Below are 22376 nucleotides of genomic sequence, written 5' to 3'. Positions count from 1 at the left end.
TGCACGATGAGTTAAGTAAACATCAATAGGATTTAAATTGTTAGAAAAAAATAGGACGAATAGCATACCTATCAGGTCGGTCCACCAACGGGGCGATACAATTAAATTGATTAATGACCTAGTCGGCAATCGCCGAGGAAGGCGCATTAACAATTTCAAATCTGTTCGTTCTTCAGCTGTCAGCATCTTCTTCGGTACCACGTCATAGGGCCGAGGGGTACGAGTCCAGTATAACGGAAATAAACTTTGCCCATTACCATCAAAAAAGAAACGTTGCCCATTCGGCCGTATGGTCACTCGGAAAAATCCAGTTTTGAAATTCTTATACGATGAAGTGAAACTATTTAATAAAAGCCGATCCCCTATTCGGCTTAGGGAATGCCACTTTGCTAAAATCGTTGGCCGAGACGAGTAGAAATACAGAAAGAGAAGAGGGGAAGGCTTAATATGAAGACATTTACATAAGTGCTTGAAGCCCTGCAGTTGTGCCCAGCTGTTCGGGTGCAATTGAGTAGGAGCTACATTCAACACTCGTAGCACTCCCATCGTGAACTCGTCAAACGGCAACGTAACCTTGAGATCTCGGAGGAGACAATCATACATATAGAATGATGGCATTTTGCCATCACTTTGATCAAGACAAACTAAATCAGGATTAACAAAAGCATTGTTTCGGCATGACCGAATCCCAATCGGGTAGGGATTCTCTTTAGTATCAAAATTTAAACAGTTGGTGTAATCAAGGAGATTTGTGATCATTTTGGTGTCTTGATAGCGCGAATAATATGAAGTCACTTCCCCGTTTACCCATTCATATCCAGGCACATCAGACGGACCATATCGTTGACGGTTAGACGCTCGTGTTCTTTTCTCTTGAACCTCTTCACCGCCACTAGTAGAAGCTTCGTCGGTTGCGGCACTGCTTTCACCTGACCTTTCGGCATGCATGGGAGATTGAGATAACCTAGGACTTGATATACTGGACGAGAACCCCTCGGAAGACGAGGACCGAGAGCTGCTAGCCGAAGAACTAGAAGAAGTATCAACCATGGTTACAAGAACTTACCAATTTTTCTAAACGAAGGATAACCGGGTCGGCTTCTGAGGTCTCGGAATAACTCAACACGGATTATGATAAAGTGTATGAATGGCCCTACCGTTTAACCTATTTATAGGAATGAAAAAAGGCGCGAAAATTTAAAGTATCGAAAAGTTGTAACCGTTAGATCTTCCATATCTAACGGTTATTTAATACATGACCCTTCACCTTACCCTAACCGCCATCTTCAGTTTACCCTTAAAGAAAGTCATGTCTCTCTTCAAGGCTGGGGGGCAGTGTACGGGTAAGGGCGTTCGGCCACCACCCGGTCGGCTGCCAAAAGGCAAAACCAAGTGACCGAGTGGCGTTCGGCCACCTGGATCGGCCCATCATCTCTCATGGCCCTTAATCCATGATTAGGAGTTAATTAGTTGATTAAGGTGTATTACCTAATACGGTAAATACGTTGCAGGGCCCATGGGGCCCAAAGCCCATAAATGTCAATATAAATAGCTCAAGTCAAAAGGTAACGTCACTGTTCATTAATTACCCTCGATATTGGTGCTTGTCCTGACTTGAGCGTTGGAGTGCCTTTTGCAGGTACCAACCCTTCACTCGCATTGGATTGGACCACTCGTTCGGCCTTCAGAGTACGAGAAGATTTGACTGGAAACTGATTTTGAGATTTTGGAATTGTGTGTGTCAAGGAGATTGTGTGATTTGGCTTTTCCACTGCTTTGTTTTGGATAATTTTTCATTCTTGGGGGTGTGAAAGGGGGGTTGTTTTGTAATTCATGGGATGATTGTTTGTAATTTTTTGTTCTTGGGCTCATTTGGTTGATGCATGCCTAATATAATCTGTATAGGAGAAAGGTTATCTCGGTTTATGAGATTGGTTCATCATTCAGAAATATAATGGGGGCCAAATTTCGACTATGTCAGATTTTTGTGTTTAGACAGTATTGATTGCTCTTTTTTGTGTTTCTTCTGTATCGTATATGGGAAGTTTAGGGATGAGTCGAATCAAGTGCTAGATTGAATAAAAAACATTTGTATGTTTCCATTCAGTAACAGTCGCACACTACATACTTTATTTTTTTTTTTTTTTTTACATCAATCTGAACTTGAATGCTTATTAATTTTGAATTGCAGTGGTATGCTAGATCTGATGTTTTAAACTGCTGATTTTATTAGACATCAACACCTGCACAATTCCCTGACATTGATTTTGGAAGTTCATTGGATTTTAATCCATGCCATGTTGGGAAATCTCTAATAACATTATCATTGAATGAAATTCTAATCATTCAATCAATTTTATTAAAATAGTATATTTTTATTACAAATTAAATATTTTTAAAAAATTAAGAGTGAGATAATCACACTTCACCATCCCAATTTTTTTCTTCACTGGAGAGGATCCTTGTCCGTACCGATACCATGCTACTACCCTATGCTCACATTGTTGTTATTTGTTTATAATTACTATAATTATAGGAAAAGCTTAAATCTTGTTTTGCAATAGGCAGAATAGTGATTTTTGCAGATGTTGCTCTTGCCGTAGTTTTCACTTACATTTCATATCCTTATTACAGAGAAAAACATTTCCCTATAAAGGTATTTATTATACTTTTTTCCCCTAATATTGGAACTGTAACGGAATGGTCATCTTTTTCCAGAAAGGATAATGCGTGGATCATGAAAACAATACTTGAACTTGATAAGTTATTAAATGCAGCTTACATGGCATGCTTTATTTTATATTACAAAATCAGAATATTATATTATTATTAATGGGGATGGTGAGTGTAGATTAGGTCCTTGTCATCCTTTTTTAACTAATAATAACTTGTATCCTGTTATGCAGAGACCTTACAAGCATGATAAGATTATGGAAAGCCTTAATATTACTGAAGAGATGTTAAGCTCTAACTCAGTCACAAGACAACTTAATGATCAGATATCCCTGGCAAAAGCTTTTGTTGTAATTGCAAAAGAAAGTAACAATCTCCAATTTGCTTGGGAATTAAGTGCCCAGATCCACAATTCGCAGATGCTCCTCTCAAATGCTGCCACTAGGCGTGTTCCTTTAACAACCAGGGAAACAGATAGGGCTATCCATGATATGGCATTATTGTTATACCAGGCCCAGCAGCTCCATTATGATAGTGCAAACATGATCATGAGATTCAAAGCAAAGATTCAAGCTCTTGAGGAACAGATGAATTCTGTTAGTGAAAAGAGTTCAAAATATGGACAAATAGCTGCTGAAGAAGTCCCAAAAAGCCTGTATTGTCTTGGTGTCCGGTTGACAACAGAATGGTTCAAAAGCTTTAATTTGCAAAAGAAATTGAAGGACAAAAGGCATGTGGAGATGAAGCTTAAGGATAACAATCTTTACCACTTTTGTGTTTTCTCTGATAACATTCTTGCAACTTCAGTTGTGGTCAATTCAACTGCAATGAATTCAAAAAACCCTAATATGATTGTTTTCCACCTTGTCACTGATGAAATAAACTATGCTGCAATGAAGGCATGGTTCACCATGAATGATTTCCGTGGGGTGACAGTTGAAGTTCAGAAGTTTGAAGACTTTAGTTGGTTAAATGCTTCATATGTTCCTGTGCTCAAGCAACTTCAAGACTCAGAAATACAGAGCTACTACTTTTCTGGCAATAGTGATGAGGGAAGGACACCTATCAAGTTTCGAAACCCTAAATATCTTTCCATGCTTAATCACCTGAGATTCTACATCCCTGAAGTTTTTCCTGCACTAAAGAAGGTGGTGTTCCTCGACGATGATGTTGTGGTTCAGAAGGATCTTTCTGGTCTTTTCTCCATTGATTTGAATGGGAATGTAAATGGAGCTGTTGAAACATGCATGGAAACATTTCACAGATACCACAAATACTTGAACTATTCCCATCCTCTTATACGCACACATTTTGATCCTGATGCTTGCGGTTGGGCATTTGGGATGAATGTGTTTGATTTGGTTGAATGGAGGAAAAAGAATGTAACTGGCATCTACCACTACTGGCAGGAAAAGAATGTAGACCGGACATTGTGGAAACTCGGTACCTTGCCTCCTGGATTATTGACATTTTATGGATTAACTGAACCCTTGGATCCATCATGGCATGTTTTGGGTTTTGGCTACACCAATGTTGATCCTCAGTTAATAGAGAGAGGAGCTGTACTTCACTTCAATGGGAACTCCAAACCATGGTTGAAGATTGGGATTGAGAAGTACAAGCCTTTATGGGAAAAATATGTTGAATACTCTCATCCGTTATTGCAACAGTGTAACTTTCATTGATTTTGAATACTTGAAACCTTGGTGGAAGATTCAGATTCAGAAGTAGTAGCCCCTATTGTTGGGGTAGGAGAATGTGTCACTAGCTGTTTATGGAACTGGTAGGCTTGGTGATCCCCACCGGAGATGCAAATTGAGGTCTTAATTGGTAGTCAGAAATGCTTGTACAATTTTAAATGGTCAAGCATGTGTGGTGGCTTTAACTTGGTGCCTTTATTGAATCTGGATCTTCTGTTGTAGCATATAGATGTTTATTTGTCACGTATTAGACTATATCAGTTCATAGTTTTTAAGTGTAGTCAAAGGATGAGATCAGCTGCAAACTGTTTATTGTTCACTACTGTCCTGTGCAAGACCAGATGTTCTTTCCCATGGCATTCATTTGCTGAAACTTTATCCTGCTATTCTTGTTGCCATTTTTTCAAAAGAAATTACTGTCATTATAGTTCTCATGTATCACAAAACTAGTTTATTTATTTCAGAAACAGATTCCAGTTGCATTTGTTGTCCTTTATGGAGAATGTTTCTCTCGCATGCTTGTACAAGTATGTTACGGATATTTTGTAACTTATATATCAATATTCCAAAGATCTGGTTTAGCTTATTAATAAAATCTATGATTGTTAATTCAAAGTAGCACGTGTTCAGCATGGCGGTTAAATGCTTTGAATTGAGTTATATTTGAACCAATGTAATGTTTGTTGGTCATCGATGCATATTTGTCTTTTCTTTAAAAATATTCTTAGAAAATAGAAATAAGGAAAAAGAAGAAAGAAAATAAGGAATTAAAAGATTTTGTTTTCTGCCTGGGGTCATGATATAAATGAAAAGAAAATTTTACTAGGAAGTGAAGGTACAAATCTTCTCGTAACATTTTTATGCACTTGATTGTTTTTAAGAAAGGGTAGTTTAGTAATATTATTTCATTCATTTAATCGGGATTGATTTTTGGTGAATTAAAAATAAGTTTACCATGACTTCATTTTTGTCGTATTCATTTATCATTTTCAATCCATTTCATCACTGTGTTTAAGGGGGGAACTATTTAAAGTAATTGTTCTGGAACCCGCCCGCATAGCGCATGATCAATTTTTCATCATCAAATATAAATACCTTTTGTTCACAGCACCCACAACCAAACACACTTTTACTAATATTCTGTCTCGGCCCAAAATAAGAGGCTCAAATTACAGCCGTTGATTAAAGTCATTGTTAAGGTACAAGATGTCTAAGATACATTTCATTATTTTTTTTTCCTTTTTTTTTTTTCGCAAACTTACCTTCATTGTCTTTATTTTCCTTCTTCTCTCCCTTCGCAAAAAGAAAGTATACCGTATGGTGTCGACTAGGCCGAGCAATCCGAACGCTTTGCGTACCCGAACACGCCGAGTACCCGACACCACCGACCCCACACGAATGTACGGAACTTATCGGTACGGTCGGCCAAGGTCAACGTCATTACCGGCTTAATTACGGATAAATTAATTAGCATAAACTTCGGATCAGTCCCCTAATTTCCCGGGGCCCAACCCATAATCACGGCCCAACACGAACACCTATAAATAGAATTCCTAAGAGGTACGTAACTACTTTTGACCTACCGCATTTATTACGCCGAGTACTTACTTGAGCGTTGGAGTGTCTTTGCAGGCACCCCACCCTCTCGCTTCGGACCGCCCGGATTGAACGAGAAGACCGAGACCCAAGACCAGACCTACTACAACAAGGATAATTGGAGTGTGTATCCTAACACAGGAACATTTGGCGCCCACTGTGGGGCCGAAGAGACGTTTTCAGCCCCTTTCTTAACTCTACGACTGAGACCGAGATATGGTAGTGACCCGTAAAGGACAATCAACAACGACCCAACCGACTCACAACGTTAATACCGAAGCCAATCCCGCCATGACTAACCAAGAGCGTTACCCGTACGGAATGCCCCAAACTCAACCGGAACCCGTGATACAGCAGGTCCAGCCGAATACTGATCAAACCCAACCAAATTTACAAGATGACCTCCGCGCGTTGCGGGAAGAAATGGCCACCATACGCAGGCAAAGAGAAGCCGACGCCCGGGAGCTAGCCGAGTTACGGCGGCAGAATGCCGAACTCCGGAACCTGAACCAAACTTGTGTGTCGTCCACCCCCACAGCCGTGGAAGAATCTGCCTATCACGCCCCGACTGAGCCGGTAACTCGAATGCCGAGCACCTCATTGGTAGCCAACAGGGCCGAAACCACCGTCCATTCCCTAAGACATCCCTTTTCACGGAGAATAATGGAAACAACCCTCATGGATCATTGGAAAAACCTCCCAATTGAGAAATATGACGGAACTTCCGACCCCGATGAACACCTAAATGTTTTCCTGACGCAGGCAACTCTCTCCACCCAAGACGACTCGGCCTTGTGCCGAATATTTCCCACCTCACTGAAAGGAAGAGCTCTAAACTGGTTCACCAGGTTGCCGAACTCTTCCATCGACTCGTTTGGCGAGTTGTCATCCCAGTTCACTTTGCAATTTGCGACGAGCAAGCCGTACAGGACGACCTTGTTGGCTTTAGCGGGAGTGCGTCAGGAGAAGAAAGAGAGTCTGAGTTGTTTCATGGACCGGTTCAACAGGATTGCCATGGAGATCGGTGATCTCAACCCCGCCGTGGCGCTGGACCGGTTGAGCACTGCCCTCAGGCCGGGACCGTTCGTCAATAGCTTATGCAAAAAGCCACCTGTGGACATGAATGATCTCCGACGCCGAGCTGAAAAATACATGCAAATGGAGGAGTTGGCCGAAACAAGAAATCAAGCTAGAGCCGAGGAGAATTACAACCGGAAGGAATCTAGCCGGGAACCAACAAAAAAGATCAATGCCGACCCCTCAAATTCCCGCCCCCCGAGAGGACCACGATACACAACGTACACTCCCCTCAACGCTAGCAGGGCTAAGGTATTGGAGCAAGCCCTCTCGTCGGAAATCTTGATAATACCAAAAAGAGCGAACACGCCCCCAAGAGCGGACAAGGCGAAAGCGTGCCGATTCCACCGAAACCGGGGGCACTCGACGGAAGAATGCTCGGCGCTAAAGGACAAGCTTGAGGACCTTATCAAGCAAGGTCACCTGAAGAACTTTGTCTCACCGCAAGACCACCGGCCAAGAGGGAGAGACGAAGAATACAGTCGGCGAACGTCACCACCAAGAGACCGACGTCACAGGTCCCATTCGGCCGAAAGGAAAGACCATTCACGAAATTCAAGAGAAGACAGCACTCGGCCGAGAAAGATAATAAACACGATCGCCGGGGGTTTCGCCGGAGGAGGCTCCACCTCTTCGGCTAGAAAGCGGCACCTCCGGGCAGTCTGAGATCTAAATACCGTGAACCAACAGAAAGCACCGAGGATGCCGACAATCACATTCTCGGACCGAGACTTTCGTGGTGTCGACCCCATCCAAGACGACCCCATGGTGATTTCAGTCGAGATGCACAACTGCATCGTGAAGAAAACCCTGGTCGACCAAGGGAGCTCCGCCGACATCTTGTACTGGAATACTTTTGTGCAGCTAGGGATTCCCGAGGAGAGCTTAGAGCCATATCACGAACCCCTGGTCGGTTTTTCTGGCGAAAGAGTGATGACAAGAGGGTGCATCGACCTGTATACCCGTTTCGGGTTCGACCAAAAGACTTCCCGAGAGATCAAGATCCGATACATCGTGGTGCACGCCAACACGTCGTACAACGTTCTACTGGGCCGACCCTCGATCAACACGTTGGGGGCCATTGTTTCGACCCCCCCACCTGTGCATGAAATTTCCATCGAGGGATAAGCAGGAGGTGATCACCGTGCATGCCGACCAAAAAACTGCAAGGGAGTGTTACCTCTCTAGTCTGAAGGTGCAGCCTCTGGCCGAGCCACCCGCGACAGCAAGAGGGGTAAACGTGGTTAGACAGGAGACAGCCGAGAGCATCGACCTCGATCCTCGTCTAGGGGAAGTGGAACGAATTGAGGTCGCCGAAGACCTCGTCCCTTTCCAGCTCGGCCGATCACCCGAACAAATCACCCAAATAGGATCCCAGTTGAGCGAAACTGATGCAAACCGAGTCAAGCAAACTGTCCGAGACAACAAAGACTTGTTCGCTTGGACGGCGTCAGACATGCCTGGGATAGACCCTGGTTTCTTGTGTCACCGATTAGCAGTGTGCCGAGACGCCCGACCGATAGCCCAAAAGAAAAGGAAAATGGGAGACGAGAAACGAAGGGCTGCAAATGTTGAGGTGCAAAAACTATTGCAAGCAAAGTTCATCCGAGAAGTTATGTACACCACGTGGCTGGCAAATGTAGTTTTGGTCAAGAAGTCAAATGGCAAATGGAGAATGTGTACCGACTACACCGACCTCAATAAAGCCTGCCCGAAGGATGCATACCCGCTCCCTTGTATTGATCGGCTTGTAGACGGTGCGTCAGGGCACGCAATCTTCAGCTTCTTGGATGCATATTCAGGTTATAACCAAATAAAAATGCACCCGGCCGACGAGGAAAAAACGGCGTTCATCACCGAAAGCGCCAATTTTTGTTACAAGGTAATGTCGTTCGGGTTGAAGAACGCTGGGGCAACCTATCAGAGGTTGATGGACAAGGTATTCCGAGATCAAATCGGCCGCAACATCGAGATTTATGTGGACGATATGGTGGTGAAATCTAACTCCATGGAAGATCACGCGGCCGACCTCGCCGAAGCATTCGGAGCATTGCGTAAACATAACATGCGACTCAACCCCGAGAAGTGCACTTTCGGGGTTAAGGGAGGTAAATTTCTTGGCTTTATGCTATCATCGAGAGGCATAGAAGCTAACCGAGACAAATGCCAAGCTGTAATAGATATGCGGAGCCCGAGCAGCCTGAAGGAATTGCAGCGCCTCTCTGGAAGACTGGTTGCCCTGTCCCGATTCCTCCCTCGGCTAGGCGACAAAATCAGTCCGATGACGAAGCTCTTGAAAAAGGCGTCGACTTTCGCCTGGAACGAATCATGCGAAGAGGCCTTCGCAACATTGAAAACAGCTTTGGCGACCCCTCCGACCCTGACGAGACCGGACCGTTCGAATCCGCTGTTGGCATACTTAGCCGTATCAGACGAAGCAATCAGCTCGGTTCTGGTACAAGAAAAGGGAGGCTCTCAGGTTCCCGTCTATTTCGTTAGCCGACTTCTTCAGGATTCCGAGACCCGATACCAACTTATTGAAAAAGTCGCTCTCGGATTGGTACATACCTCCCGACGTTTGAGACACTACTTTCAGAGCCACCGAATGGTCGTGCACACCGATTGCCCGATTTCCAAAGTCCTAGGCAAACCCGAACTCGCCGGGAGAATGATGGCATGGGCTGTCGAACTCTCGCAATTTGACATTGCGTACAGGCCGAGAGGGCCGATCAAAGCGCAATGCCTGGCCGACTTCGTGAACGAATTACACCCCCATGGCCACTTCGAAGAACAATGGTGGACCCTCCACGTGGACGGCTCCTCAAACAGCCAGGGGAGCGGAGCAGGTGTAATCTTAGAGGGGCCGAAGGGCATTACATTGGAGCAATCCCTGCGTTTTCGATTCAAAGCCTCCAACAATCAGGCTGAGTACGAAGCCCTGATAGCCGGGCTCAGATTAGCCGAAGACATGGGCGCGACGAGAATCAAATGTCTGACCGATTCTAAGGTTGTGGCCGAACAAGTAGGTGGTAATTTACAGGTCAAGGACCACGTGATGATGAAATACTACCACACTTATCAAGGGCTGAAGTCAAACTTCCAGGAGGTGTCGGTCGAGCACATCCCACGAGAGAACAACACTCGAGCCGACCGGTTGGCTAGGTTGGCCACAACCAAAAAACCAGGTCACTTGAGTACCATCATCCAACAGGAGATCGACCACCCCAGTGTTGACACGGAATTGATAGCAAATGTCGATGCCGACCACACCGCACCAAAAGATCCCCCAGACTGGCGAGCCGAAATCAAAGCTTTCATCATTGACGGGGTCACACCAGACGATCCGGCCGAGGCCAAACGTTTGCGAACCCAAACCAGTAGATATACTATCATTGCCGGGCAACTGTACAAACGTGGTTTCTCTACCCCGTTGCTAAAATGTCTCGACCTCCATGAAGCCGATTATGTGACGAGAGAGGTGCACGAGGGAATCTGCGGCCTGCACTCAGGAGCGAGGACAACTGTCTCCAAGCTCTTACGGGCCGGATACTACTGGACGACCATGAGCACCGACTGTGCAGCGTTTGTGAAGAAGTGTCTACCGTGTCAGAAGCATGGGAACCTAATCCACCAGCCGGCCGAGCAACTACATTGCATCCCCCCCGCATGGCCATTCGCTACCTAGGGAGCCGACATACTAGGACCATTTCCGATCGCCAAGGGGCAATGCAAGTTCCTCATCGTAGCTGTGGATTTGTTTACCAAGTGGATTGAGGCCGAACCCCTGGCATGCATCTCCGCCCTCCAGGTTCAAAAATTCCTATGGAAAAACATCATCACCCGCTTCGGTGTCCCTCACACACTAGTGACCGACAACGGCCTTCAATTCACCGATCAAAAACTCAACGAGTTCCTGGCTGGCCTAGGAGTACAACACAAATTTACCTCGATGGAACACCCACAAACAAACGGGCAGGCCGAGTCGGCCAACAAGGTCATCCTGGCAGAATTAAAGAAACGGCTAGGGGAGGCAAAGGGAGCATGGGCCGAGCAACTACCCGAGGTGCTCTGGGCATACCGATGTACCCCCCAATCGACTACGCAGGAGACCCCTTTTCGCATGGCTTATGGGTCCGATGCGATGATCCCAGTGGAAATCGGGGAACCGTCATTCCGCCGAACCCACTTTGATGAGGCAAACAACGAAGCCGAACTCCGAACAAACCTAGACGCGATAGAAGAGGTTCGAGACCGAGCGCTGGTTGTGGCCGAGGCCACCAAACAACGATACAAGAGAAGGTTCGACAGCAAGGTGAAGCCTCGAGCATTCCGAGAAGGAGATCTCGTTTGGAGAGCCACGGGCGAAGCGAGGAAAGATCCGAAGCAAGGGAAGCTCGCCCCAAACTGGGATGGGCCCTTCCGAGTCCGACACAACCTGAATAACGGAGCATTCAAGCTGGAGCACCTGTCCGGAAAGCCTATCCCTAGAACTTGGAACTCAACTCACCTAAAGATGTATTACAGTTGATGTACTAGTGCACTCTTTTCCTTGACCGACTCTTTTGTCCCTAAGGAGGGTTTTGGGTCGGCAAGGTTTTTAACGAGGCACTTAATTAATAAAAAACTTATTTCATTATTTTTCCTCATCCAATATTATGCATGTGTAGACCGCAATGATGCAGAATTCGATCTCGATCGACACGCACCAACGCCGAGCAACCCTCGGCCGACCCCTTCGACGTTCTACCGAGCCCGACAGGTTCCCCTGCCGGGTACCCTCCTCGGCTAAGGATGCACCTAGGCCGAACGTTACTCACGTACCAACGCCGAGCAATCCTCGGCCGACCACTTCGACGTTCTACCGAGCCCGACAGGTTTCCCTGCCGAGTACCCTCCTCGGCTAAGGATGCACCTAGGCCGAACGTTACTCACGTACCAACGCCGAGCAATCCTCGGCCGACCACTTCGACGTTCTACCGAGCCTGACAGGTTTCCCTGCCGAGTACCCTCCTCGGCTAAGGATGCACCTAGGCCGAACGTTACTCACGTACCAACGCCGAGCAATCCTCGGCCGACCACTTCGACGTTCTAGCGAGCCCGACAGGTTTCCCTGCCGAGTACCCTCCTCGGCTAAGGATGCACCTAGGCCAAACGTTACTCACGTACCAACGCCAAGCAATCCTCGGCCGACCACCTCGACGTTCTACCGAGCCCGACAGGTTTCCCTGCCGAGTACCCCCTCGGTTAAGAACGCATCTAGTCCGAGTAGTATACACCACCAGCATTTAAACCCAGCACAACGCCCCGACTCCCAATGGGTCGGGCCCATCACGCTTTGGCCAAGCTACCTCCTACTCGCGTAAGTAGAACAAGAACCCGCTACGCACCATACATGGCGGTGTCATCACTTATGGCCGATCTAACCGACCTCTCACAAAAGAAAACCCTCGGTTAACCCGAGGCCGATTCATTTTAACTTAGCATTCAAATGAAGTCTCATTATTAATAATGGCCGATTAAGCCGACCTCTCGAAAAGGTTTCATTTCCACCGAGTTGAGAAAGGGAAAACCCTCGGTTAAGCCGAGGCCGATTCATTTTAACTTAGCAATCAAATGCAGTCTCATTATTAATAATGGCAGATTGAGCCGATCGCTCGCACAGGGTTCGTTTCGATCGCGTTGTGAAAAAACCCTCGGTTGAGGCGTGTTCGGTTCATCTTAACTTGAAATAAAAATTTCTATTTAATCAGTGCCGATCAAAATGGCTACTTACAAAAAGTTAAATCAGCCTACACCCCCGACACCTAAGGCCGAGCTAACAAAAGGCGCTACCGGCCAAATTACAAGTAATCCCTAACCCTAGCAGGCTATACAAGCCGATCCTATTCAACCGCCGGCTCCACCGGGTTCCCGTCTCCGACAACATCAATTATTTGGTCATCCTCCCCAGTTGATTGCACCGGGGCCCGACTGGACATATTTTGGCGCGGGGCCTCGGCATCTGGCTCGGCCCCTTGGGGGAACTCGGCGTAGCTCATAAACTTGCCACCCAAGAAGTCCCGACTAACATCAAACTGAAAGTCAGCCGGGACGTCGCAAAAGTGATAAGCCTGCCGAACAGCATGATTGAAGCCGGCGTCACGTTGGGAGAGAATTTGCTCGGTGGCCTCGGCCTCGAACTGCGCAGCCGACTCCTTAAGCCGGGTGATCTCGTTTGCAGCAGCGGCGGCGTCGACCTTCATCTTTTGCACGGTCAGCTTCAAGTCATCGGCCTCTCTGCGATACGCATCGGCGGCTTTCTTCAATTCCTCAGCCGATTCAGTGGCCTTGGCATTAGCACTCAAGGCATCTTTCACCGTCGCCTTAGCATCTTTCAAACGGCTTTGGAGCCTCTCGGCCGAGACCGCCGACCTCATCATCACATGCTTGGCCACGAGGGAAGTCCGAGCATCAAGCTCACAGAATAGCTTGTACTCGGCCTCCGTTGACATCCCCTCCAAGTATTGAAGTCCTCCCCCGGTAGTAACGTCGAGACTGACCAAGTTCTCGACCTGCACGTCCGAAGCCAGGAAGTTGGACCCCGCAACAACAGCAGGAATGGCGAAGGCCCCACACCCTGTTTGATCCAGTGATAGCTGCTTCGGCCGCTTGGAGGAAGTGCTCGGTCGTTCCGACTCAAGGTTTTGTTCGGCCGCCCGAACCCTAGACGACCCCCCTTTCTTTTTGGGATCGGACATCGGAATCAGGACGTGAGGAGGCTTGTCTCGTTGTGCCTTGAGGGCCGATCTTGCCGGCGGCACCTTTCCGCTCTCCTTTGCTTCCTTCGCCCTCTTGGCGAGCATCGCGACCACGTCAAGTTTGCCTCCGGCCATCAATCCTTCAACAAAGCAAATTTTAACATCAATTAAAAACGGTGCTACATTACCGAAGCCTAAGGTACATACCTAGCAAGACCATCTCGAAATGAGACGTCTCGAAAATATCCAGGAGGCTTCGGACGGGTAGTTCCTTCGGCAATTGGTCGAGGAGTTCTACAATCTCTATGTCCTCGGCAGGGAGTTTTGATTTTGATATAGCCTCGTAACGAGTCGGACGCCTCGTCCAGTAGAAGGGGAATAGGGGAGTGTTTTCGCGATCATAGAAACAATCTCTCATGTCCGACCCCCAACGAACCTTAAAAAACCCACTCTTAAAACCTTTGTAGGACGAGGTGAAGGCTTGAAGAAACCCACGCTTCGGCACCCGAGACAACGATACCCACTTCACCGATTTACTCGGCCGACACGTATAAAAATATAGAAACGCTAACGGCCGAGGCGTGAGTCCTAAGCATAGACAGAGGTTTCGGAATGCCTGCATTGCCGCCCAGGCATTCGGATGTAATTGGGTCGGCGCAACATTTAGCACTCGGAGCACACCCATCTGGAAATCATCAAACGGCAATTGGACCCCGAGATCTTCGAACCAGCACATGTAGGCGTAGAAGTAGTCGGCCTCGTCGTCACTTGGTTCCAGAAAGACGAAATCAGTGTTCGGCCCATCGTCCTCGCACGCCTTGGCAAGCAAAGGAAATTCTCCGTCTCCGCTGCCAAAACACTTCTCCAAAGAAACAAAGGTGTCTAGCATGGCTTGGTCAGACCACTTGGAGAAATATATGCCGACCTCTCCGTCTACCCATTCATACCCCAACATCTCCAGAGAGCCATATTCAATCCTCGCTCTCGGCTTAGGTCTCGAAGTGACCTTACGTTTACCTCGACCGCCACCGATCACTTCCCTTACACCCCCCTGAATCTCCACGTCGGCAGGCTCTACCCCGACCGAACTCACCCCCCTCTTGTCAACTTCGACAACTCGTGCCAGAGCTACACCTAGATTCGGCGGTGTCGAGATCTCAACCACCTCATCCCCACTATCTTCTGGCTCGGGGCGGTCGGAAGGAAACACTACCTCGCACTGCAGAGGCGGCAACCTAGATATCTCACTTGACCCCGACCCCTCTCTACTTGAATTAGTGTCCGAACTCTCCGAGGACGTCCAACTCCTTGCCGAGGAATATCCCCTATCCATTTATTGCTAAAAAATAACGAATACAAAATTTACCTTACTCGGTTAGCTCGGTCGAATCTGATTGCGAGAGAGCTCGGAGAATTTACAGCAAGTAAATTCTCACACCCCCCCTATTTATAGGTGAGGTAAACGGGGAAGGTGAAAAGCCTCAGCAAGACCGGGACCGTTCGATCTAGAACATCCAATGGTCCAGATTAAATAATCGTTGGGCCTGTAACCGCCAAGGCCAACGTGGCAAGTCACACTCGTTTCAACCTCGGCATGACCTTCAACACACAATGAGGTCTCGGCACAACAATTAATTCCAACATTTGAGGCCCACTCATCTCGGTGGTCTCGGTATCGGCTCCCAACATCTAAAAAGGCCACGGCACGACCTCAAATTTGGGCATTTTCAGGCCACTTCTATCAGAAATCTCGGCATGATTTCCAGGCCACCTTGTCAACTCTAGGAACCCTCCATCGGAGTCCACGCGTCGATTTCACAACGCGTAATCCAAGGAGGGTTCGGCTCATCGACGCCGAGAGCTCGGTGCAGCGTTACTTCAGGAGATTAAACCCCCCCCCCCCCGAATTCAGGCCTCACGAGAAATAAGGCCGAGCTACCCAAACGCCAGGCGTTCAATGGCTAAGTTTTCTTTATCGTCTTCATCTTTTCTATCCTCGACGCTGAGGGGGTTGTATACCGTATGGTGCCGACTAGGCCGAGCAATCCGAACGCTTTGCGTACCCGAACACGCCGAGTACCCGACACCACCGACCCCACACGAATGTACGGAACTTATCGGTACGGTCGGCCAAGGTCAACGTCATTACCGGCTTAATTACGGATAAATTAATTAGCATAAACTTCGGATCAGTCCCCTAATTTCCCGGGGCCCAACCCATAATCACGGCCCAACACGAACACCTATAAATAGAACTCCTGAGAGGTACGTAACTACTTTTGACCTACCGCATTTATTACGCCGAGTACTTACTTGAGCGTTGGAGTGTCTTTGCAGGCACTCCACCCTCTCGCTTCGGACTGCCCGGATTGAACGAGAAGACCGAGACTCAAGACCAGACCTACTATAACAAGGATAATTGGAATGTGTATCCTAACACAGGAACAGAAAGTAAAGAGGAAGATGAATTCATCAATCATCACTTTCATGGGACACAGGTTGGCCTGGCCGTAGCCATGGATTAGTTTATAGTATAACTTTCTTTAAATATTTTGATTGATCTGGGTAGGTCACATCAAACAATATTACTTAAATAAAATAAAATAAAATAAAAACTTCAATTCAAACCAACCAAACAGAAAGCATGAGAGTAAAAGGCTATTTCATTTCAACTTTGAAGAACTTTGAAACATGTGGCACACTATTAGAGATTCTTCATTTGTCACCCCTCAAACAGGAAGAACCGAACTCTCGGCAATGATTACTGTTAAGTATTAATGAGAAGGGCAATAAAGTAATTTCATCAGTGCCGGCGCAAAATTATTATCGTAATTTCCCGCGCCATTTGGAAGCGTCAACTCTTGCTATTTACATGCAAATGCAACATCCCGAAATCACGCTTCCAACACTTTCCCATGAAAACGCCAAATGCCTCTCCGGTTTCTAGTCCGTCTCCGAAACCTCGTCAGCACCGAAACCGCGAACCCACTTCACGCTTTCTTCATTCCACTCACAACTCAACGCCACACTCCTCCGAATGCCATTCCCCGCTCCGTCGCAAATCTTTGAGCCCCGCCAAAAGCCACCGTTCCACGGAGGAGCCAGGCCTCACGCGCCACCAACTATGGCCTTCCTCTGCCACCACCAAGCGAAATTCCGGCACCCTCGCGGACCACATCACCCAAGACAGAATCATAGACCACACCAACGGTTCCACAAGACACGTGGCAACAACAACGGCAGAATCACCATCTTCTTCTAAGAAATCCTATAGCATTGTTCCGGGAAGATTGTCATTTGATGAGAACGCTAAACCCTTCTCCTCGCGGAGAAACTCTCTTGAATCAAAACCTGACGCCGAGAGAAAAGGAAGGGCTCGGAGAGGAACTTCGGATTCCGACGTGGCGAACTTGAACGGTGGCGATTCCTCCGTTTTGAAAAGGTTCACGCTGAGAACTGGATCGTACAAGAGTTCCAAGTCTTGGTGGGCTTTGTCTCCGGGGAGGTCCGGGTCACCGGCTATGTCGGTTGAGAGCATGGATAAACCGTTGTCGTTTTCGAGCTTCAAGCACCAACCCACAAGTCCTACCAAGGCCAAAGGGTTTCTCAACATGGGTTTTGATCTCTTCAAGGGTAAGAAAAGTGGGGTTACCTCTTCGCCAAATATTGCTTTTGGAGTTTATAACTCCGAGGTTGCTCATAACCTTCGCTTGCTTGATAATCGTTTCATACAATGGCGGTTTGCTAATGCTAGGGCACACGTTGTCAGTGCAAACATTTCTCACAAGGCTCAGGTATGCATGCATCAATATATTTTAATCACCGCTTTCCACAGTGAATATTTCGCACTTCTATATGTTGTTTATATATGAGTGGGTGTATGCATCACACTTGACTATACCCTCAATATTATCTGATATATAACGAATGAGAAATGAAGAATTGATGGTTTCTTGATTTGTGAATGTGTTTAGAGCAATTTGATATATGTTTGGGATGGTCTTACAAAGTTACGGCACTCTGTTCTGAAAAAGAAGATACAGTTTGTCAGAGAGAAACTTCAAATGAAAATCGCTTTTGTACTGTATTCTCAAGTAAGTTAGTAGTAAATCTCAGTTTATATATTAAGATTTTCTAAACTTATTCAGTGATTTCATTTTCCATCTCATGTGTTGCTTTGGCAGATGAAACTATTGGAAGCTTGGGGTGGTTTGGAAAGGCAACACTTACAAGCAATTACTTCCATCAAGGAGTGTTTGCATTCGGTTGTTTCCAGGGTTCCTCTTTTGGAAGGTGCTAGGGTAGGTAACTAATTAACTAGGTTTGATAGAAACATTCGTTTCAGTAGAGGTAGGAAACGTGTATTGACTAAATAATTCTAATGGAACAGGTGAACATGCAATCAACATCCATTGTTCTACGCCATGCATCTGATCTCACAGCTTCAATCAAGTCAATTTTAATTACATTTTCATCTTCAGTATGTTTGTTAACACTGCTATATTTTTAGTGCTGCTGCTATTATATATGAAGACTTAAATTGAAATCGAAATATTGTTTCATCAGGAGGTTGATAAGATTGCTGCAATGCTATCAGAATTAGCTAAAATTGTTGCACGAGAGAAACAACTGTTAGAAGAGTTCTACGATCTTTTCCAGACCTTATATGTCTTTGAGGTAACTAATTTTTGCATCATCACATAAAGGAGAGAAAGTTGAGCTTTTATCGTTCCATTTAAGTACGCAAAAATAAATATTTTTGTTCAAATTTGTCAAACTATAGATCATTTAATGCTTGTCATGCTTAAATTCAGATTCACTATTAAATTTCATCCTAATCTGTACTCAGATATCTTACATGCTGCTTAGAAATAAAATCCTTTTTTGGCTTATTTATTGTTAATTTTATCATAATATATATGTTGACAGCTTCAAGAAAAAAGTGTTAAGTGCAATCTCGTTCAACTTGAAGGTTGGCAACAAAAATATCAACTGCAGCAATTACCACCGGATATTTCTATTTAGATGATGGATATTCAGAGAAATACAAGTGTTGATTAATTGACGAATTTTGCTAATATTGCAATTGCAACTGTTTACATGGTCCCCGAAACTATAATTGTTATTCTTTTAACAAGCCTGTACCATTAGTTTACATGTTATAATGTCACTTCGCGGTAGCAAATACCAATTTAATAATGTATTACAGAAGAAAAAAAAACGGCCATTTCCCCTTTAAAGATCTCACAAGTTTTCTTTTCATAGTTTGTTCTTCAACATATAATTTATCTTAGTCTACAGTTATTTTTTTTATTCTTTTTATCTCTCAATTTTTTTTTAAATGTGTTTGGCAAATATAATGTGAATTATGATTTTTTTAACACTTCACTTATTATTTTCTTATATCTCGATCTTTTCCATTTTTTTTTATCTCTTTTGTTCTTTTATTTTTATTTTTCTTTAACCTATATATTTCACACCCCCAAGAAAGAAGGGAGTGACATAAATGTTTTCCTTTGATCATTCTCGTGTCAAATCCGTGCAGTTTTGTGCAAATATTGTATTTGCATAGGAAATATTTTGTTTCACTTAAAATTTGGTTGAGTAAAAATATTCAATGATCAATATAAAGAGTATTAGACCATTTAATGACAATTTATTTCGTCTCAGTAAAAAAAAAACTTTAACAGTTGAAATTTAAAAGGTTGATATTAGAGAGTATTTTTAGGTTGAAATTATATTTTATATTTATTTTGATTAAATTATGAGTATTTTAATATAATATTTATTATTGTTTTATTATTATTATTATTATTATTATTATTATTATTATTATTATTATTATTAAGTGACAGAAAGAGTTTATAATCAAAATTAAGATGGAGAAATCATATGGATGGGTCAAAGAAAAGTTAAGCTAGGTTTAAATTTTAAAAGAGAGTTGCATTCGCTCTCACTTTTCTTTTACACTTGGAACCAGGAGGAGAGGAAACAGGATGATATCATCCTGAAGGCCCACATTTCTTCACAATTGCTGATAAAGGTAAGGGACAATGATAATTCTGGCTTTAAGATGTAGGGTAACTAATGGGTAATGGGTAGTAAGATTGACCCCCAACCACTGTATCATATGTTGAAAGGGAAAATTTCAATTGTTTTCTGTTCTCATTTATTATTTTTCCATGTGATTCTATTGCTCTTTGTTGATATGAGTTGTGATCATATATGATTAATCTCATGCATTGAGTCATTTTTTATATGAATTGAATTGCTTGAGGGTCTTTGTGAGAACCTTAAGAATATGTGAGTGAATGATCATTATATAAATAATAATTGGAAGTTGTTATTGCATGAAAGTCGTATCTTATGGTGTATTGCATGAGTAAAATAGAGTGTTTTATTGATTGAAATTATAAATGTATGTGTTGGGTTTACTGTTTGCGAATCGCGATTACGTAGGTTTCTAGTTTTTAATATGACACTAGATGTCACTTGTGTCTTACCGGGTGCTAGGATGCCTAAGAGCAGGGTTCACTCCCTGATATGTTTGTGTTGGGTGTTGGGTGTTGGGTGTGGGATATGCCTTGACAGGCGTGGGATTCCAAGGGAGTCCTTGCTGCTATCTCATACATGTTATTTTGAGCATAAGTCATCCTGAGAGTTATGAGTACTTTCTAGACAAGTTGTGCCAGGCGCAAATGAATTTTCACCAGACATCGATTATATATAAAATGATGGTTCCTTATGTTAGGAGTAATTTGAATATTGATGAGTGTGGAGTGAATATGTATGCCTGATAGATTGCTTGAATGAGATACTTGTTTTCTGTTAGCAAATTGTGTATATGGTAAAGTGTATGTATCATTGATTACAATTGTGAATATGACAAATTGTATGTGAGGAAAATTGATGAATGGCAAATTGTTGAGTGTATATATGTGTATATATATATATATATATATATATATATATATATATATATTATTTATTTATTTATTTATTTCATGATATAAAGAGTCTTTGTGACATGAATTATATGCACGTAAATTGACAAATAGTTTTATATGCATTGTGCATATCTTGAAATTTGTACCATTTGCATGCAAATTAAGAATCTGTGTCTATTGTATTCCACACTTGCATGTAAATTATTTATAATTGATGTATATTATAAATAAGTGATTGTATGATGGAGATATGTGAGCTATTGATAATGATAACCATTGCTATTGTCATGTTATTATATTAATAATGTATGAATTGTGTTTGACTATTTATCTTTTATTTCATGCCATGAGCTAGAGTGAAAAGTTTTCTCACTCTCTTTTGTTTTCATGTCTTGGCTATATGTATAAGGATCTTGATGAAGCCAGTGATGAGACTTAATCCTTATCTTGAGAGTGCTCTGATAAGATATGTGACATTAAAACTTAGATTAGGGATATTTTGATTTAATTTCTAGTATAAAAATTATGTTTAGTTTTTATATTTTTGCATTAGTATGATTTTTTTTAAAGAGTTTGTTATATGGTACTATTTACCCTATGTTTGGAATTTCACTTAGATTATTTATGCATTGATTTGGATTAATTTATATGTGTGTCAAGAAGTTTTAAATCTATCTACGTATACGGGGTAAAAAGTGTTGGGCAAGCCAATTGGTAAGGATGTTTTGATCCTTTTCGATTCAAAAGCTACACATTCCTTCATCTTTGTTAATTGTGTAGGGAGATTAGGTTTGCCTATGAGTCACTTGTATATTGATCTATCTATTACTACTCTTGTTGTTGTATGTGTTGTTGCTTCCACGGTGTGTGTGAGATGCTCGATAGGGGTTTTTAGTATGAGGTATGGGGTGAATTTGATTTGTTTGTCCATGTTAGAGATCGACATAATCTTAGGGATGGATTGACTATTTGTCAATCGCATTCATATAGATTATCCTTAAAGGAAGTTGGTGTTTTCTCAAGTGGAGAATGAGGTCTTAGTGTCAGCTAGACAAGTTGAGGAATTATTGAGGGGAGGAGCTAAGTGCTTAATTTTGTTGGCTAATATGAGTGTGGAGTCAAAGAAGTTGGTCAATGAGATTGACGTGGTTAGGGATTTTCTAAAGGTGTTTTCGGATGAGGTGTCTAGATTATCTCTTGTGAGATGTTGAGTTCACTATTGATTTGGTGCTAGGTATATGACAAGTATCAATAGCTTCAATAGGATAACTCTAGTTAAGTTGGTAAAATTGAATAAGCACATAGAAGAGTTGTTGGAGAAACAAATGGTGAGACCATCTGTGTCTCTATAGGGTGCTTTAGTGTTGTTGGTTAAGAAGAAGGACAGTGGTCTCTGGTTGTGTGTGGACTATTGGTAATTGAATAAATTGACCATCAAGAACAAATATTTATTGCTTAAGATAAATGACTTGATGGATAAGCTTAAGGAAACATCCGTGTTTGCAAAAATAGATTTGAGACCAAGATATCATCAAATAAGGATAAAGGAAAGTGACATATTAAAGACTACTTTTAAGACTAGGTATGATCACTATGAGTATGTGATTGTATCATTTAGTGTGATCAATGCTTTGACAATTTTCAAG

At 43.8% G+C, this 22376-nt stretch overlaps 2 protein-coding genes and 1 pseudogene across 2 annotated transcripts; all 3 read left to right on the top strand.

The window, feature by feature from the left end:
- Nucleotides 1-2330: 2330 nt before the first annotated feature.
- On the top strand, nt 2331-4819 carry LOC145952647 (putative galacturonosyltransferase 10 pseudogene; annotated as a pseudogene).
- A 3332-nt stretch (nt 4820-8151) lies between these two features.
- On the top strand, nt 8152-10731 carry LOC145952509 (uncharacterized). The gene has a single exon (XM_083064881.1). It carries the CDS (start codon nt 8152-8154, stop codon nt 10729-10731), a length of 2580 nt encoding a protein of 859 aa, XP_082921007.1.
- Nucleotides 10732-15764: 5033 nt separating this feature from the next.
- LOC109817650 (QWRF motif-containing protein 3) lies at nt 15765-20275 on the top strand. Its single transcript, XM_083065577.1, has 5 exons — nt 15765-17877; nt 17968-18084; nt 18174-18263; nt 18350-18460; nt 18713-20275. Exons 1-5 carry the CDS (start codon nt 17848-17850, stop codon nt 18806-18808), a joined length of 444 nt encoding a protein of 147 aa, XP_082921703.1. The 5' UTR covers nt 15765-17847; the 3' UTR covers nt 18809-20275.
- The last annotated feature ends 2101 nt before the right edge of the window (nt 20276-22376 follow it).

Source organism: Cajanus cajan, chromosome 10 (assembly GCF_000230855.2).
Source record: "Cajanus cajan strain Asha chromosome 10, NIPB_CcT2T_4, whole genome shotgun sequence".
NCBI lineage: Eukaryota > Viridiplantae > Streptophyta > Magnoliopsida > Fabales > Fabaceae > Cajanus > Cajanus cajan.
This window is presented reverse-complemented; position numbering and strand designations above follow the sequence as displayed.

What these genes read in the sequence shown, in the direction of transcription:
- LOC145952509 (XM_083064881.1), top strand. Translation starts at nt 8,152, where the DNA reads ATGAAATTTCCATCGAGGGATAAGCAGGAGGTGATCACCGTGCATGCC.
- LOC109817650 (XM_083065577.1), top strand. Translation starts at nt 17,848, where the DNA reads ATGAAAATCGCTTTTGTACTGTATTCTCAA. An exon ending in CTCTTTTGGAAGGTGCTAGG is followed by an intron (nt 18,085 to 18,173) that starts GTAGGTAACTAA and finishes CTAATGGAACAG; the next exon opens with GTGAACATGCAATCAACATC. An exon ending in AGACCTTATATGTCTTTGAG is followed by an intron (nt 18,461 to 18,712) that starts GTAACTAATTTT and finishes ATATGTTGACAG; the next exon opens with CTTCAAGAAAAAAGTGTTAA.